We start from the raw sequence: 12,472 nt of genomic DNA, 5'->3' as shown, positions 1-12,472 counted from the left end.
GGCCGATGTGTTTCAGTTATTACCGCTAAATTGCCGATATGGCTGCAATTGTTTCGCGAGTGGGCTGCGTTTGTTTACATTTGAGATGCAATTCCTTCAAATTTGCTGTAATTCCTTCAATTACGTAGGGGGGCTGATAGTGCATGGACGTGATAATGACAGACAGGTGTGCTTCTGTGTGTGTGCAACATTGTCACACCAGTTAGATGTTCAGTGCTCATTGTTTCACGTATGTTTACACCAATCAATGTTTATGCATTGTTTTTGGTATTAATTAAGTCTTTTGCTCGTTTTTTATCATTACGTATTGCACAGAGCCTTCGGTTTATGGGATTCCGGGTAGTCTATGTCATTGCTCTGGATTCCATATTTTGTTTGTTAATGGTTGTTGTAATCATATGTAAGTAGGAATATCATATTTGTGGTACCGATCATCTGTCAGATTGGCTGCCCGCAATCTTTGTGTCGTAAACTGAGGTGTGGATTTCAGGGCTGCGGTGTCACACAAAAGAGTTTTATTTCAAAAGAGTATTTAATACAGTGTTAGCTGTAAAAATATCTGAGGGGGACCCACTGGGCTACCTACGTTCCTATGGGTGATAATGACAGACAGGAATGACATTCCGGTTGTTTCTGATTAATGAACAAATTATCTTCACCTCCAAACCATGGACACAATACCTCTTTTAGTAACTTCATTTACTCCAAACGTTCAGTTTCGTGTTTTGTGGCAATATAGATCTTCCTAGATAATGGTGATGTTCAGTGTCTCTGCTATATTTTCACCAAGTAAGGTCAGTGATGCTCAGTAGGCATTTCACTTCTATGTGATGGACTGTTTCAACATCACAGCCGGTAGCCTTGTCAAGGATAGTGACACTTTAAATGAATGGTTTCAAATATCTACTTGTAAATATCTGTCAAAAGTCCGTTGTCTCTAATGCTCATGTATATGTGCATTGATTGTTGTTTTTCAAGAAATTAACGTTTGTTTTCCTTTAATACAAAATCATTAGGGATATGTACGTGCGTTCGTGAGCGTATGTGTGTAGTGAGTATGGATATACACTGATACTTAATATTTAAAGTTGAATTTCAGACAACTACAAGTCAAGTCAAAATGTCGGCAGGTCGAAATACAGAGCGGTCCAAAAGTCAGTAACTTGTATGGCTTCCTTACCGTTGACATCAGCGTTGCATCGTCCGTACACAGAGAGGATTAAGTTAATTAAGGGTTTAAGGATAAGCACGTTGTCCTGCTGACAGATGTGCATGGTTTCCATGACGCTCAAAATGTGGCACCATGAAGAGTCTCGGTGCTTGATCGATGTCGCGGGTAGATGTTACACCATCTCCTCTACCAAGACCAGTATTCTGGAACACCAAAGGGCCTAGTTTGTGACTGAGAGCAATAGCAAACCCCACCATTATATTCGGGCCTTCCCACGAGTCTCTATCCAGGACACATAAATATGCTAAACGCTTCCAGCGCCGAAAAACACACCAAGAGCTTCTGACATGCTGTCATTTTTCTGGGGTGTGGAACAGGGCAGGGGTTAAAAGGCACAGTTGGTTTGTACACCTTTAGCAAATGTTGTAGTAACTGTTCTGTTTAATTGTTACTAGCGAGCCTAGTTGTACTTCAACATGTAGATGTTTAATATTTCTTGATGACCATATGAGTATAACATAATATATTTGTATAGCTTGAATACAGTTATTCTTAATGAAAGAAAGAAGTATACACACTTTCACATTCATATTACGTAGGTGAATTTTTATAATAGACTTATGTACTTCATAGCTGAAATGCTGGGTACATATACATACTAGATGTTAATATTCTCCACAATAACTTGATCACGTTAATACGATTTAGACAAGGATTTCATTCCTCCACGATTGTCATTTTGCATTTTTAGGAGAGACATATCTAAGATATTTGTAATGTCGTAAACGCCTTGGTTATGAGACAATACCAACTTTCTTGTTTTGTATCACAACTGATCCTATATCCATAGCCCATAACGAAACGGCTGATCTAATTCTGGGACAAGTCTGGATGCAAGAGTGCTTCCTGGTGGAAGTGGTCGTGTCACACTATCCACAATGCACTGTAGAAACGGGGGACAGGTTTTCTACATGATATGCTGGTATCGGCAACACTGATACTCTCCATATCGCGAGGGCTCATCGTCAGAGAATGAGAAGCCGGGTGCCATCCAAGGATAAGACAAACTTCACTGAACTTGCTTGATGTCAAATCTGTAACACGAATGTTGTGGTAGTATGGTGAGATGGAGAGATAACGATAAAAAGCTTATCCCTTATAAGCTGGGGGAGGGGGAAAGTGATAAGACTGTTTATCGTTATTGTGATAAGCTCGTCATTATTGACGAAGACTGTCTTTTGAAAATGACGAAATTAGAAAGATCTGTAATTGACTCTAAGCCACCCGCCGGGGATAATCCTCAGCCAAGGGAGAGACGCCTCTGGCAGCGGGGTCAGGCTACCCAGAGGGCGCTGTTACTGGAGGCCGGCCGTGGCCATATAAAACTCCTACACAATGACCACCTGTGTGGAAAATGACATCGTTCATACTTCCCAGCTCCCCATTGTTAAAATGCTGTGCGTGTGCGTGTGCGTGTGCGTGTGCGTGTGCGTGTGCGTGTGCGTGTGTGCAACATCTGATGTTGACGATCAAGATGACGTGATGTCGTGGATAGTTTGATAATTCGGGTTATGTCAAACTGACATTTAGCCCCATTCAGGTGCATATGCAGGGGTAGATACAGCTTTGCGGATCCAGGGTGTAGGGGTGCGCACTCTTGACAAAGGAGAATTTCATGAAAGATTCAATAGTCATTTAAAAACCAGTCTAAGTAAACTTAGTGTCAGATTTCGTTACACTCCACCACTCTGCAGTGGAGTATTAGACTGTTTCAAAACAATCTTTCAGGGGTGGGGTGAGGGGGTATTGGCAGTGTCGTAGAGAACTAAGACCAGAATTTTGATACTGGTGGCAGTATGTTGGATACATGTATTTGTATGGGTTCATCCAAGTCAGAGGATGTATGCTATTATTCCATTCACAATGTGTTAGATTACTTAAAACAATCTTCGAGAAATCGTTTATCATGATGTGCACATAATTATGTTTTGGGGAACACTCGAAATTTGGGGTGAAGCGTGTCAGTGTGTGGTGTGCTTTTCAGAGACTGCGCGTATACTTAATATGGACGGCAATATAGCACTGTTCAAAGTCCATGCCACATGGATATGCTCTGTGAGCGCATACAACAGCGATAATCCGAGCTGCCTGTGTGGCGCTATATAAGGTTAAGGTTAAAGAGAAAGAAAGAAAAATCAAACATAATTAAAACACAAAATGCATTGCTGATTAAGAAAAAAAATATAAGCGTATAATCACAAATCGAAAATGCAATATTTTGTACTTGGGTTTACCTCCCTCGAAACGAAGCAGCCACGATACCCAACCCAATCAGAGCCGGTGGATGTGTGTTCAAGTGTAACAATGCCTTTTCACTGGCCGCTGGTCATTTGCCGATACCCTTTTTCTTTATGGTTTATAAGCCCGATAGGTGTTAATTTTAAATTGGATGTGGTCAATGACTGAAGTTGTGCATTGCATGTTGTCATTAGCAGACAGGTAGTCAGACATATTGGAGTCCATAAAGCAGACTTTGAGTTTTCTCTGTGACAGAGTCAGTTTATCACAATCAACATGTTGTTTTTTTTTTAATGTAACAAGTAGATTATTTACTTGTTTGTGTACATAACCAACGACCAAGACTTGACTACTGATCACCACCTCATACTCCGGACAGGCATATACTGTTTCAACCAAGCAATCCTGACCGTCCGATCCCTTTGGTGACCTGAGTCTCAAACTGTGTTGTGTCCCTGGGCAAAGCAGTTCATCCACATTGAACTCAGTCCACCAAGCTGTTAAAATGGGTACCTGAGAAGCAGATGTACGAATCTATACGGTCACGCTTAGCGCTTAGTTGCAACTTTTGAAAGTGTAAATCCACCAGGGTAATAACGTAACGATAGGGCAACGCTGCATTGGATTCTAGGCGCAAAAATAGCATCATGTTTTACAGACTAAAACAGATATGCAGCAGAGAGGGTTTGGGTGATTCTGGCACAGTCAGGCCGGTGAGGCTCATCATCAACTCAGGACCCTTGCCCCTTCTACATGCAGCCCAGACAGTGAATGGAACTTCTCCCAGGAAACATTGCCTAGTTGAGTCAACCAAGAACTTTCAGGAGAAGATGGAGGCTCCCCAAAACTACAGCCTTCTGTATTACTCAGATTGTCAGTTGGGCTGTGCTCCCGATGGAGAACCTGGGCACTCATCTGACCTGCACCAAGAGTTCAGGAGGTACCAAACCAAGGGCTCCGAGAACAATGGAGATCCTGACGACTGAGCCATATTCATTTCACTTATCAGAACACTTTGATGTCATACATATGGCACCATGTAATGCTATTATACAGTGTGTACAGAATATGTAAAAACATTGTAAAACTGAACAGTGATATCTTCAACGGATAATAAATACAGCATAATACACGAGGTTTCATTACATAGAAATTATACGAAACGAGTGTCCTTGCTATGGTATCTGACCGAGCGAAAGCGAATCTTGATAACTGTATACTTGTCTTGATTTGCAAGACTTGCATGCCACCCGTCAAGGTCGATTTCACCCGCCGTCTTTATTGTCAGTTTATACCACTGTGCGTTCTACTTTTGAACTGGGTGAAATGCGACAAGGCGTGCCCCAGAGTTTTAAAATGTGCATAGTTTCCATGTTTGTACTTCAAGTACGTGTCATAAGATGCTGAAGCACAAATGTTAGGCCTACACCTGATACAGTGTGATCAAGCCAACAAGCTAACAGCCTTATCTGCAGACAGGCTACAAAGGGGCTGATAAACGATAATCATAAACCAGAAAGGAGATATCTATGTTCATGTCCTCAGGCCCTTGGAAAGTAACGATTAAATAGTTGATCATTTCCATCTGACTTTTCTTTCGGTCTGAAATATTAAACTCGCAGATTGGTTACAAATCAGTGGGAGATCTATCTGGCATGTGACCAGTGTAAGTTTTCAATATTCCCAGTGCTTAATGTGGTCTTCTCTTGCACGTGGCCATCTAACTCATATTATACTACAAATAGACCAGTTTTCATTGCAACATTTAACAGCCCTTCTAATAATATTGGTATCTCTTCAGATGTATTATAAGTTGGATACAGGCTTTTGCAACTCTTGATAAACTTATTACACAACACACCAGTCTAAGTAAACTTGGTGTCAGTATTATTCATTACACTCCTCTACAGAAGACGAGTTTAACAAATAGTGCTGAGACTAAGTTTACAAAGGCTGACAACACGCAAAGGTATAGAAAACATTATTTCGTATACCATGAATGGGAGACGGGTAGGCCGTTGCTAATGGCTGTGAAGGCTACCGGATAAGACTCAGATAGCGATGTCTGCAAACAATTTGGGCATCAATCATTATTGCAGAAAGAAGCATATGGTGTTTCTGAGCTTCAGTTTGACAGTGCCCTCAATGTATGTTCATCTGTGCGTCGTCCATGTATGGTTGTACTTTAGGGATTGCCCCTTTAGGGATCGTACACTTGTGGATTGCAAATGGTTGTATATCTAAGGGTTGCTCCTGTATCATTGTGCATCTAGGACTGCCCCTTTATGGTTGTACATCTAGAGCTACCATCCTGTACAGCTAGGAATGTCCCTTTAATGTTGTACATCTGGAACTACCACCCTGTATATCTAGGATTGCCCCTTTATGGTTGTACATCTGGAGCTACCACCCTGTACATCTAGGAATGCCCCTTTAATGTTGTACATCTGGAACTACCACCCTGTATATCTAGGAATGCCCCTTTAATGTTGTACATCTGGAGCTACCCCTGTATATCTAGGATTGTCCCTATATGGTTGTACATCTAGAGCTACAACCCTGTATATCTAGGACTGGCCCTTTATGGTTGTACATCTGGAGCTACCCCTGTATATCTAGGACTGTCCCTTTAAGGTTGTACATCTGGAGCTACAACCCTGTATATCTAGGAATGCCCCTTTAATGTTGTACATCTGGAACTACAACCCTGTATATCTAGGACTGTCCCTTTATGGTTGTACATCTAGAGCTACAACCCTGTATATCTAGGATTGCCCCTTTATGGTTGTACATCTGGAGCTACAACCCTGTACATCTAGGAATGCCCCTTTAATGTTGTACATCTGGAACTACAACCCTGTATATCTAGGACTGTCCCTTTATAGTTGTACATCTGGAGCTACAACCCTGTACATCTAGGAATGCCCCTTTAATGTTGTACATCTGGAACTACAACCCTGTATATCTAGGACTGTCTCTTTATGGTTGTACATCTGGAGCTACAACCCTGTACATCTAAGAATGCCCCTTTAATGTTGTACACCTGGAACTACAACCCTGTATATCTAGGATTGCCCCTTTATGGTTGTACATCTGGAGCTACAACCCTGTACATCTAGGAATGTCCCTTTAATGTTGTACATCTGGAACTACAACCCTGTATATCTAGGACTGCCCCTTTATGGTTGTACATCTGGAGCTACCCCTGTATATCTAGGACTGTCCCTTTATGGTTGTACATCTGGAGATACCCCTGTATATCTAGGAATGCCCCTTTAATGTTGTACATCTGGAGCTACCCCTGTATATCTAGGATTGTCCCTATATGGTTGTACATCTGGAGCTACAACCCTGTATATCTAGGACTGGCCCTTTATGGTTGTACATCTGGAGCTACCCCTGTATATCTAGGACTGTCCCTTTAAGGTTGTACATCTGGAGCTACAACCCTGTATATCTAGGAATGCCCCTTTAATGGTGTACATCTGGAACTACAACCCTGTATATCTAGGACTGTCCCTTTATGGTTGTACATCTAGAGCTACAACCCTGTATATCTAGGACTGTCCCTTTATGGCTGTACATCTGGAGCTACCCCTGTATATCTAGGACTGTCCCTTTATGGTTGAACATCTGGAGCTACCCCTGTATATCTAGGATTGCCCCTTTAATGTTGTACATCTGGAGATACCCCTGTATATCTAGGACTGGCCCTTTATGGTTGTACATCTGGAGCTACCTCTGTATGGTTGTACATGTACATCTAGGATTGTTCACATATGGTTGCACATCTGGAGTTATCCGTATATGGTGGTACATCTAGGATTGTTACTATATGGTTGTACATCTGGAGCTACAACCCTGTATATCTAGGACTGTCCCTTTATGGTTGTACATCTGGAGCTACAACCCTGTACATCTAGGAATGCCCCTTTAATGTTGTACATCTGGAACTACAACCCTGTATATCTAGGACTGTCCCTTTATGGTTGTACATCTGGAGCTACAACCCTGTACATCTAGGAATGCCCCTTTAATGTTGTACATCTGGAACTACAACCCTGTATATCTAGGACTGTCCCTTTATGGTTGTACATCTGGAGCTACAACCCTGTACATCTAGGAATGCCCCTTTAATGTTGTACATCTGGAACTACAACCCTGTATATCTAGGATTGCCCCTTTATGGTTGTACATCTGGAGCTACAACCCTGTACATCTAGGAATGCCCCTTTAATGTTGTACATCTGGAACTACAACCCTGTATATCTAGGACTGCCCCTTTATGGTTGTACATCTGGAGCTACAACCCTGTATATCTAGGAATGCCCCTTTAATGTTGTACATCTGGAACTACCACCCTGTATATCTAGGACAGCCCCTTTAATGTTGTACATCTGGAGCTACCCCTGTATATCTAGGGCTGTCCCTTTATGGTTGTACATCTGGATCTACCACCCTGTACATCTAGAAATGCCCCTTTAATGTTGTACATCTGGAACTACCACCCTGTATATCTAGGACTGTCCCTTTATGGTTGTAAATCTGGAGCTACCCCTGTATATCTAGGACTGTCCCTTTATGGTTGTACATCTGGAGCTACCCCTGTATATCTAGGATTGCCCCTTTAATGTTGTACATCTTGAGATACGCCTGTATATCTAGGACTGTCCCTTTATGGTTGTACATCTGGAGATACCCCTGTATATCTAGGACTGGCCCTTTATGGTTGTACATCTGGAGCTACCTCTGTATGGTTGTACATGTACATCTAGGACTGTTCACATATGGTTGCACATCTGGAGTTACCCGTATATGGTGGTACATCTAGGATTGTTCCTATATGGTTGTATACCTAAGGGTTGCCCTTATATGGTTGCATACCTAGGTTTGTTCATATATTGTTGTACATCCAATTATTGCCCCTGTATGTTTGAACATCTAAGATTGCCCCAGCATGGTTGTAACATCTATGATTGCCCCTGTATGGCTGTATATCTAAGGACTTTTCCTACATGGTTGTATACCTAAGGAATGTTCTTGTATGGTTGTATATCGAAGGGTTGCTCTTATATAAGGGTAATGCTATTTTTGAGGGCATTATCATTTTCAGCAGCGATAGATAGATATAGATAGATAGATAGATAGATAGATAGGATATGTATATAGCGCACATATCCACGCAAGTAGTGCATGCTCAAGGCACAGGTATTTTTCCCTCGATCACTGGATGTCAATCTCAACAGCACATCATATTTCAATCTCAACTCCCTGGGGAGTATACAACTCTTGCTGCCACTAGGCGCACCGAGTTAACTATGGCTCTCTCATCCTAACGAGGTACCCAATTGACAGCTGGGAGGACTGGGACACATAGTCACAGTACTGTGTCCAAGTTTACTGCATGTTGCTGTACCCGCAACTAGGTGTATGCACGTGTTCATGTGGCCACCATCTGGTCATATACCAACGGATTCGTGGGTTCTTTTAAGTGCACAGGGTTGTATACTGTACACTTGGGGTTGTGACAACACTGAAAAAGTCTGCACACAAAGTTGACTCCAAGGTTTTCACACCCCGTCACAGGTGGGCTCGATCCCGAAACCGAAACCTCGCTGGATCACTAGCCTGGCGCCTTTAACCTAGGTGAAAAAGAGGGCTTCTGAGAATGATAATGACCTCAAAAATAGCATTTCCGTAATTATTACTAAAATACATGGAATTTTTGTTGAAAAGAAAAAGGAAACAATATAGGAATTTGACTGTAAGTTTACTCAAAACCAACTTCAGGGTTGACTGACCAATTGCAATTACTTCATCAAACAATACCAGTGACATCACAACAGAGCGTGACGATATTCAACCTTGGCCTGCAACATGTCAGAACTATGGCCGCCATTATTAGATACATCAGTTTTCAGTGTTCGGTTTTGGTCCAACAACAACGTCTATAGTGCAGTTGTTAAGGTTAGCACCAGCAAGAAAGCCAATATTACTGGTAAAGCGGGAATTCGGGTCGCTTTGACTTTTTTGCCCCAGAATAACTGCGATCCCAAAGCCAATGTCGAATGAGCTGTAAGTCATTTCAACATTTTCTTGAACTGAAATTTGGCGTTCCCGTTAACAGGTTGGCCTATTCAGATTTTCCAAGGTGTTTGCTGGCATCTTGGGTGACAACACACACTGGAGTATGTCACTAGATGCTCTGTTTTGGGCGCTACTGGATCCTGAAATGTAATGCTTCAGTGATTCCTGAGGCTTCGTGATGTTGCAGATTTGTTTGACGTCGACACCTGCCTGAAACAGGTATGTGATTGTAGAAGCTCTGACTGAATGATAAGTGTATACCTGTGACAAACCAGCCTTTTCGGAAATCTTTTGCATATGGGTGCCCAAGGTGTTCTTTCCCAAAAGAGCATTATTGTACCAAATTCCTGATTTCTTGAAAGCTGGAAATGAGCATCGCAGTCAGAATGGAGTTTTGACAGGTAGAACATATAAATACTGACTGGATCCTTGGATGACTCGTTCTTATATATTGTGACATAAGAATAGTCCTGATTAGATGGATTACTAAATTTTCATCTAAATCGCTGCCAGTTTCATTGATATGCAATTTTTCGCTCCAAGAGAGTCGGTAGGTGCACAAAGCGCCCTTTCAATCTCTCAAACCAACGCTGCTGTACCATCACAATCAGACTCCATCTTGTATTGTCAGTGTTCGGCACATCAAAGCTGCCCACGCACCCATTATGACGTAAATTGACAACAGAACTAATAGTGGCCCGTCGTTAAGGTTGAGCGGTCCAATATCATTTGCAGCAGCCCACAAATTTCTGATAATAGGAGGTCCGTATCATAATAATTCCATGTATTTTAGCTATAATATATGGTTGTACATCTAGGATTGTCCCTGTATAGTTGTACATCCTTGGTTGCAACTGCATGCTTACACATCCTCTGTTGCAGCCGTTTGGTTGTACATCCAAGGTTGCCCTTGTACAGATATACATCTTTGGTTGTGAATGTATGGTTGTACAGGTTGTTAGAGTAATGATGTAAATCTAGGGTAATTCCCATGTTTTATCACAGAATCACACAATGTACAAACTTTTACTTCTACACTTTATGGCTAAAATAACATTCAGCTTGATAATTCTAATGTTTCTTCTTTTTCTTCTTTTTAGGAGGAGTTACGACATCTGATGAACCTCTCTTCTTCCTCCCTGGCCCATGCTCTTCCATGACTATGTTATCTGAAAAGGACACATTCCTATTGAGTAATAACGTGAAAATGTTAATTTCCAGTGTAAATATGATAAAAAATACACTGTTGCAAATAACTTTGTGTTCAAAATTATGACTGGAAGTTACAAGGTCAATGTCATGACCAATAACAGAACAGAATAAAATTCTATTTGTCCTATTCAAGAATTATCAGGTGAACAAAAGATCTGGGAATGACCTTGAAAAGTGTCATATGTGACCCAAGAGTCAACATAAGTAGTATAGTGAGTGATGGTCCGAGACCAGGTCCCTTATTATAAGTGATAATTTTACAATTCATGAAATTCTGAGTGAGCATGCTGTACTTGTTACAATGTAGTGAGGTTTAGTTAGGTGTGTGTCTGACTGTGTATGACTCTCGTAAAGACAGGGATCCCAATGCACGGCCAGTTGTCTCTCTTGCTGGTTGATACCTTGCCGGCTATCCTTATCTGGCTGACACGGTTTTGTGGGGCACAACTTGTAATTTCTCTCTGATGAATCCTTTTGGGCGGCCTGTCTTTGAAATATACAGATTCTGTTTGCCATCTTTGATGTCGACTATGGTGATGTTGTAAGTTTTAATGGACCATATCAGATCAGTGGCTCCCTTGTATTTCACCTGGCTGGTACAAGTACCTAACACTGACCCGGTCCAGTAATCTATTTTCCGTTATTGTGCGACCTGCTCCTGATGATTCTTCAGAGACAAATTTCGTTTTGATGGCTTAAACAGGTTTCGTCCATGAGTCCAGTGACTTTATTGTTGATGGTAGCCACCATTTGCGGCAAACGTATGGCCATTTTTCTATTTCTGGGATGGATTAAATCCTGAGAGCACTGGTGTGAGAATAGGTGATCAGCTAAGGTGCAATAAGACCTCTCCCACTTTACTGCGTCTGAGAGCTTTGTTTTTAAAGGCAAGCTTTGGTGACATCTTCAGGCACTCAAGAGGCTTTGGCGAGATTCAAATGGGGCCTGCAACTTTCCGGTATCCACGAGGGCTGTAATAAATTTTCTCCATGTATGCATTCAGAAGTAGTGACTCCATCAATGACAATCCACTGTTTCGTGTCCATGGGAGACAGCGATGTCTAAGACTGTTCAGTCATGCCCCGTTTATCCGAACACTTGTGTTTTTAATTAAATTGTTCGGATATCTGAATCACAGGCCATATGTACAAAGAAACGTACAAAGAAATGAACATAGTAGGCATCAGACATAATCTTTATTGATTATGGTACACATAAACAAATATCAGTGCATACAATGTCTCATACCTGTTCATGCATTGTGCTCGCTTGAAGAAATCAGTCATAGCCTTTTGCATTGGCTGTACAGAAAAGCGAGAGGACTTTTGCCAGTCAGTTTGCCACTGTCGACGTTCACAAGATCATCTTCAGTAACAGTCACAGTTGTGCACAGGATCGTAGTACATCACGAAGTTCCGACAAGGCCATGTCTTCTTGTGGGTCCTCATTTGATTGGATAATATCCACATGACAAAAGCAGTTAGTAATTGTCCTTTCGCTCACATCGGATTAAATAATTATAGTGACCCACAAATTGACAAGCCTCAAAATTAACTCATTGTCACCTTGCTACTCAGGGGTAGTTAATCTTCTCACGCTTCAAAGGCTGCCAACTTCTTTGTTACGTCACGAAAGGCCCTCGGTAATCGTGCGTGTAAACATACAGGTGCTCAACCATCTGGATATATGAGACGAAAAATGCAC

At 41.7% G+C, this 12,472-nt stretch overlaps 1 protein-coding gene across 4 annotated transcripts in view; it reads right to left on the bottom strand.

The window, feature by feature from the left end:
* Positions 1-10,537: 10,537 nt before the first annotated feature.
* The window catches only part of LOC137295555 (uncharacterized), a 41,379-nt gene continuing 39,444 nt past the window's right edge, over positions 10,538-12,472 (bottom strand). For all 4 annotated transcript variants that reach the window (XM_067826944.1, XM_067826945.1, XM_067826946.1 and 1 more), the window contains one exon: positions 10,538-10,725. In XM_067826944.1, the coding sequence (XP_067683045.1) occupies positions 10,628-10,725 (98 nt within the window). In that variant the 3' untranslated portion in view covers positions 10,538-10,627. The remainder of the gene's footprint in view (positions 10,726-12,472) is intronic.

The sequence above is a fragment of the Haliotis asinina genome, chromosome 9 (assembly GCF_037392515.1).
Source record: "Haliotis asinina isolate JCU_RB_2024 chromosome 9, JCU_Hal_asi_v2, whole genome shotgun sequence".
NCBI lineage: Eukaryota > Metazoa > Mollusca > Gastropoda > Lepetellida > Haliotidae > Haliotis > Haliotis asinina.
The sequence above is the reverse complement of the archived record's forward strand: the minus strand, read 5'-3'. Positions and strand labels throughout refer to the sequence as shown.